This window comes from Trachurus trachurus, assembly GCF_905171665.1.
Source record: "Trachurus trachurus genome assembly, chromosome: 18".
In the NCBI taxonomy this organism is placed as follows: domain Eukaryota; kingdom Metazoa; phylum Chordata; class Actinopteri; order Carangiformes; family Carangidae; genus Trachurus; species Trachurus trachurus.
This window is the reverse complement of record NC_139909.1, coordinates 4,586,919-4,593,440: the sequence shown is the minus strand read 5'-3', so window position 1 is coordinate 4,593,440 and position 6,522 is coordinate 4,586,919. Positions and strand designations below refer to the sequence as shown.

General features: G+C 38.8%; 1 protein-coding gene across 1 annotated transcript; it reads left to right on the top strand.

The window, feature by feature from the left end:
* The first annotated feature begins 1,837 nt into the window (after nt 1–1,837).
* LOC311001378 (uncharacterized protein) lies at nt 1,838–6,165 on the top strand. The gene is made up of 3 exons (XM_083992461.1): nt 1,838–2,054; nt 5,371–5,475; nt 5,936–6,165. Exons 1-3 carry the CDS (start codon nt 1,859–1,861, stop codon nt 6,043–6,045), a joined length of 411 nt encoding a protein of 136 aa, XP_083848587.1. The 5' UTR covers nt 1,838–1,858; the 3' UTR covers nt 6,046–6,165.
* The last annotated feature ends 357 nt before the right edge of the window (nt 6,166–6,522 follow it).

Here is a 6,522-nt window from a genome sequence, read left to right as displayed (position 1 = left end):
TTGCAAAATATTTTGTTAAAGTATGATTTTAAAACTGTATGAAAAACCAACGCTACAAATACATACAAATCTGTTGTACATGGAAACACATGCAGAGTTGTTTGTTGATCTAAACTGTAACAGCTTATTATAATACAATTAGAATGATTTGAGTGTTGAATTTTTATTGTTGTAGGTTGCATGAAAGAAATTCATTATGAAAAGTCTCTTTCTGGTATAATTGTACTTGGTGAAAAAATCTTTTGTTTTGTTACTAAATGAATTCAGCATTCATTCATTTTTACGTTTGAATACATTTTTCTCCTAAATTTCTTGTATGTTTAAAATTGGTAGAGGACAAAATTTTACGTTTTGAAATAATGTTTGCAGACCCCAAGGAGTTTGCTTTTGGTTATTAAAGAGTCTCATATTAATGTGGATGAATCTATGTTACCCACACTTGTTAATCCATCCATTTTCAATAAATATATCATTTTTTCTTTTCTGACTTATTCTTATTTTGATATCATTACTATTATTATTACTATTACCACGATGGTATCTGATCGTCTTCGAACCTCCGACTTTCATTCTTGATGAATGAAAACATTCTTGGCAAATGTTTTCGCTTTCGTCTGTCTCGCTCCGGTCCAAGAATTTCACCGTACGCGGAAGCTCATGGGAAATGTAGTGTGAAAAACACTTTGCTTTCCGAAACTCCTCGTTGTCCCTTTAAAGGCATGCACCGAAAACTGGAAAAGCATCAAGACGAGAGATATCACGACATCTTCCAAGATGTTTCTCTACCTCCAGAATAGAGATTTATTTACAACTTTTGTAGTAAAAATGACTTTAATTGCAATCTCAAAGATTTTACATCTCTTACCAAAGCCATACCAAAAGCATTACTTTCCCTAGCCAAAAATATTTATTTGTACTCTCAGTCCTCATCTCGTCTCGTCTCCCTACGCTTGTCATAAATTATATTAATTTCCTTAATAAAAGGTGTTAAAACAAATTCATGTGATCTATACACTAACCCATGATCTATGCCCTGTTCAAGCTGAAATAAAAAGAAAGAAAATTAAGAATAGCCTACATTTGATGAATAATATCTAAATATTGAGTGAATATTTTTTTAAACACCCAGTTTCACCCAAAACAAAAGAAATACATTACAAAATGTAGACACTGAAACAACAGAGCACCTCTTTATTACATGCTCTTAAACTGTAAATTATTTTCAGATTGGTTAAAAATAAAAAACTCAGCAATGCCTGACTTAGACTACAATAGTATTACCTTTGGTGTTACATTAAAAGACAAACATTTGGATTTAATGATAAATGTTTTACTAATCTTAGCCAAATTCTTTATTCATGAAGCCAAATATTTAAAAACCTAAAAACTTAATGCTTTGTAAATTGATTTCACCTAAATATTAAGACCTAAAATGTATAGTCCAAACTTGCCAAAGACTTAAGTGTTCAAAAAAGATTTGACTAATAACCTTAACAGTTATTTAATCCTAATATTTATTTGGTGTAGCCTATGTTTTGGTCACGTTTTTTTTTTGTCTGTTTATTTGATGTTTGTATCTGCTCTTGTTGATTTTTCTTTTTGCACAGATGTAGCCTAAGATCTGCCCGAGTTTGTGAATCCATTCGGTTGCAATAAAGTGTTACAAAAAAACAAAAAAACGATGCGCGCTCCCGTTTTGGCACGACGCCGGAAACAACCAATAAGAAGCTGAAGGACTGGGTTGTGCGTGCGCGTACCCAAACCGGAAGAGAGTCTTTTTTTTTTTTTTTTAAACAAACTTTATTATCCGGAAGAGAGTCGCGGTTGGGGGAAACAAACAACAGAGTCGACTGGCGGGATGAGTAAAATGTCTGAAGTCAATAATCTGAGGGGATTAATTACCGGGAGACTCACCGCCTCCTCCCAGGAAATCATAGCGGCCGTGGACAGAGTCGAAGCCGGCTACGAGGCGGAGGCTTCGGGCTTCAGACAGGAGATCGAGCGGCAGAGGAACATGTTGGATGTTCTCCTGCAGCCTCGTGTCGCTCAAACCGGTCGGTGATTAAGTTTTGAATTAATTAATAGATAGTGTGTGTGTTAAGGATAGTGTGTGTGTTAGGGAGGGAGGGAGGGGGGATGAAAACAAGCCCATAATTGATAAGAAATTAATCCTTAAAAAGGTACATTGTGTAACTTCTCCTGTTTTCTATTCAGGAAAATCGATTATTTGGTTCAAAAGTCTGTTTTTCATTAACCAGTGCCTATTATAAAATAATAATACACAGATCCAGTTACATTAAAAAGAAAGGAAAAAATAAAATAAAAAGAAAGTTCTCGAAATGATAAAATAAAATAACAATAGGCTACACCGATCCAGTTACAAAACATACAACAATCGGCTACACCGATCCAGTTACAAAACATACACAGGTCCAGTTACAATAAAAAGAAAGGAAAAAGGGAAAGAAAAGAAAGTTCTCAAAATGATAACATGACTCAACTCTCAAGTCTAAAAAGTGACTTTACATCTATTCACGAAAACCGATTATTTGGTTCTTCAGTCTGTTTTCCATTAACCAGTAATCCCCCCCCATCAACAAAGTGAAGTGTTCCTTTCAGCTCTGAATGAGCCGTTCATATCATTCATATCTCCATGGAGCGGGTAAGCTCGGTGCTGCTGCCATGTGGTGTCGCCATGTTGTTACGTTCAGTGGCAGCGTGACGGTAGGAAACCACGGAAACTCAGCGGAGACACCGGAGCTGTCGGCTCAGGTGGAGGTGGCGTCTGTGAAAAGTCACCGCGGTAACGCAGTGAGGAGGAATGGAGCGTTACACTGATGCTGCATTCACCTGCAGTCGGGCAGACGGCCGTCGCTAACAAACCAGATGTCATTTTACTCCACGAGAGAAAGCCGGTAAAACGTGGGTCGGGTAAACAATACCGCATCGCCATGACAACATATTGTCACGTGTATTGTTTTGCCTCGTGCTGACGGACCACTTGTTTACATAGAGGCTTGTTTATGCCGTTACGTGCAGCGGCTGTCGTCCGTCTGCCGTCTGCCCAATTTCAAGTGAATGCAGCATGAAAAATACGATTGAGTTGCTTGTGATATAGAACTGCAACGCTAGATGGGAGGAATTCCTACACAATGTACCTTTAGCTAGAAAGAGCATTTCCTGAAGAAAATGCTTGTGGATGCTGAAAGCTGCTGAATGTCATTGCTGAATTAGCAAAATAATTTGAAAGAGTGCAAGTGGTGATGTGTGACATGCAAAGGCATGAATCCATGACCTCATGATCAGTAAACTTTTATTCTACTATCCATGAGTTTCAAATGTAGTCCTACATCTGCCATGTTGGGGACCCACAGGTGTTTCAAACTAATGAATTAGCTCTACGCCAATCAGAAACACAACTCAAATTGAAACACCTGTGTTGGTCCCCAACATGGCAGGTCTAGGACTACATTTTGAAACTCATGAATAGAGTCAAATACAGTGATAAATCAAAGCTGTTTGAATGCTAGCTGAAAGTCTTATGAATTATGAACTGGAGGGATATCAGCGGGGACAAGGACCGGTTCATCTTTTTTCTCATCAGTATAGATAGTTCTCAAATTTTCTTCATCCTCCTTTTTTTGATGTTTTTAGAGATCCACTTTTCTCCTTTGTGAATATACCTTTCGCAAATTTGAAAGGGTCTTTGTACAGTGGATGTCTGCTCAGGCTCTTTCTTTCTTTTTCTGCTGCGTCCTTTTAGGCTCTGTGCTCGGCGGAGTTTTGAAAGCCTGTGCCTTCGGTTCTCTTAAAGGAGATCAATGCCTTATTTTTCTTCTGTTGTTGCTGTTTTCCAAAACCTCTTTAGTAGTGATGGCGAGATGAAGCTTCATGAAGCATTGAAGCTTTTCATCAAATTGGTTCACTCAAGGGCAAAGCTTCTTGGGGCTTCAGTTGCTCTACTAGGCCATCTACTGGCCAAAAAGAATTAAACAGGAAAAAATATTACAATGATATTAGTGATCTGTAGTGTAGCTATATATATTTGAACTTATATATTTGAACTATCTACTGGTTTAAATAGGTGATTTGTGTTCATAAAGAGTAGATAATACTCTTGAAACACATGTTGCAATCGATGCAGAAATACCACAAGATGCAAGGGAACCTCCATTGCGTTTCACTGTGCCTCCCACTTCGAATAGCGCACCAAATCGCGAACCACTTCCTGAACCAGTAGGCAGAGCAACGGGCCGGCAAGGCTTTGGATGTCATCTCATAAGTCATCGATACACGCTTTGATAAGCGCTTCACAAAATATTTCCTGGATTACTCGACCCGCGCTTCGAAGCCTCGGCACAGCAAGACACATCACTATTCTTTAGCCCTCGCCTCTCTTCTATAAGTTGTTGGATTTCTTTCAGCCACTGAGATTTGGGGGTAGAAAGCATGTCTCTCTTTCTGACTTGTTGCTTTACTTCTATCCATAGCTGTAGATCAGGTCACCCATCTTCTCCAACTTTTTTTCTGCTGATCCTTTGATGTTACTCAGGATAAGGCATAAGTCTATGTTGATGGTTTCCCACTCCTTAATGTTAGCCTTCCATTTCACCAATGGCTTGCGTCCTTCTTACTGTTAGCCTTCCATTTCACCAATGGCTTGCGTCCTTCTTACTGTTAGCCTTCCATTTCACCAATGGCTTGCGTCCTTCTTACTGTTAGCCTTCCATTTCACCAATGGCTTGCGTCCTTCTTACTGTTAGCCTTCCATTTCACCAATGGCTTACATCCTTCTTACTGTTAGCCTTCCATTTCACCAATGGCTTACATCCTTCTTACTGTTAGCCTTCCATTTCACCAATGGCTTGCATCCTTCCATATTCTTGACTTTGGGGTGTTCTGGGTGTTGTCTAGGACTGGTGGTTCTGCCTGGAGCTTCTTCCTCGTCCCTTGGGGTGCTGATACTCTGTGGACTCTGGGGGTTTCATACGACTGATTTAACCTTCTTCTTTTACATTTACATTGGGACACCAGTGTTTCAGGTTCAGATGGTGATTCGTGTCTTTATCACATAAAGACTTAAATTTAAGGGACATTTCAGTAGCAAATGATTGAATGTGATTGAACTTTTTGCAGATATGTTTCTAATTCAGTATTAAGCGCCACTCATGTGTTAACAGGACACGTTGGACACACTCAACAAGTTCTACTAAAGAGTACCAGCCATAGTATTGATAGTACTACAGATAACTTTGAAGGTTTTATCTGTGAAACATTACAGCATCTTAACCTACAAAACACAGACAGAAATAAACGATCAAAGTCATTGTCATGAAGCAGAAATTATTTTTATTTCTGTCCTATATGCAGATGTGAAGAACAGCAGGAGCCTCCACCATGCTGAGGAAGAGAAGGGAGGAGGCCTCAGGATCGGCAACCTGAAGGAACCAAAGCCTGAAGGTCAACCACAGAATAGTACGTAAATTGAAATCATTGACCAGATTGTGAGAAAATATTCTGATGCACTTTTGATTCAGGATTTAACCACCAGTCACGTTATAACAGGACGTGTAGGATACACTCAACAAGTTCTACATAAAGTAACAATATTATTGATAGTACTTTTCCCCCCCTAATTGTGTACATTTTCTATCTCAGTCTGAAAGCTTTGATGCAGCTCAGGGCTCTCAGGGCATTGGTTAGAGTCCAGTAGTCTACAATACTTTATTACTACTAGTCATTTTCTATGGAGGTACTTTGATGGTGGTAACTGGAGGGTTCTGTTTGACTTTATGGATTACTATTGATGAATGGGTGCACATGGCTGCAGGAGATGCTGTTGGTGTCCACTGAGAAGATAATTGGGGTTCACAGCAGTCATATGAGTGACAGTATGAAGACACTGTTGTCCATTATATGTGTCATTTTTCTGCAGGTGATCAGCACCTATCGATGATAAAAGCAGAGGATCCTCCTGAGTTGACCACTAGTCTGGATCAGGAGAAGCCAGAGAGTCTACATATCAAGAAAAGGAAGAACCATTGACCACTCCAGAGTTCCCCATCACTTCTGTTCATGTGAAGAGTGAGGATGAGGAGGAGAAACCCCAGTCCTATACGACCTCATCAAAGACAAACTGAGGCAGCTCAGCTGAACAGATGGAGGGTGGGAAAACATTTTGTACAACCTGGCTTTTGACAATCCACTCATGAAATAAACCATTTGTTTGTGGTACTTGTGCCACTGCAAAAACTCAAAATCTTTCCAAGAATATTTGTCTTGTTTCTTGTCAAAATGTCTAATTTCTAACCTCTTTCCACTTAAAATAAGACTCATCACCTAAAAATTAACTTTTTTTTAGATCATTTTCACTTGTTTCAAACAAATTTTCACTTGAAATACGTAGTAAAATCTGCCAGTGAAAGCAGGTTTTTTGTGCTCGTGATAAGGAAGAAAAGTTTGCTCCACTGTCAGATTTTTCTACTTATTTCAAGTGAAAATATGCTTGAAAGAAGTAATAAA

Excerpts from the sequence above, each read along its gene's own strand:
- LOC311001378 (XM_083992461.1), top strand. The coding sequence starts at position 1,859 with ATGAGTAAAATGTCTGAAGTCAATAATCTGAGGGGATTAATTACCGGG. Across the intron at positions 2,055-5,370 it reads GCCTCGTGTCGCTCAAACCG|ATGTGAAGAACAGCAGGAGC; the intron begins GTCGGTGATTAA and ends TCCTATATGCAG. Across the intron at positions 5,476-5,935 it reads TGAAGGTCAACCACAGAATA|GTGATCAGCACCTATCGATG; the intron begins GTACGTAAATTG and ends ATTTTTCTGCAG.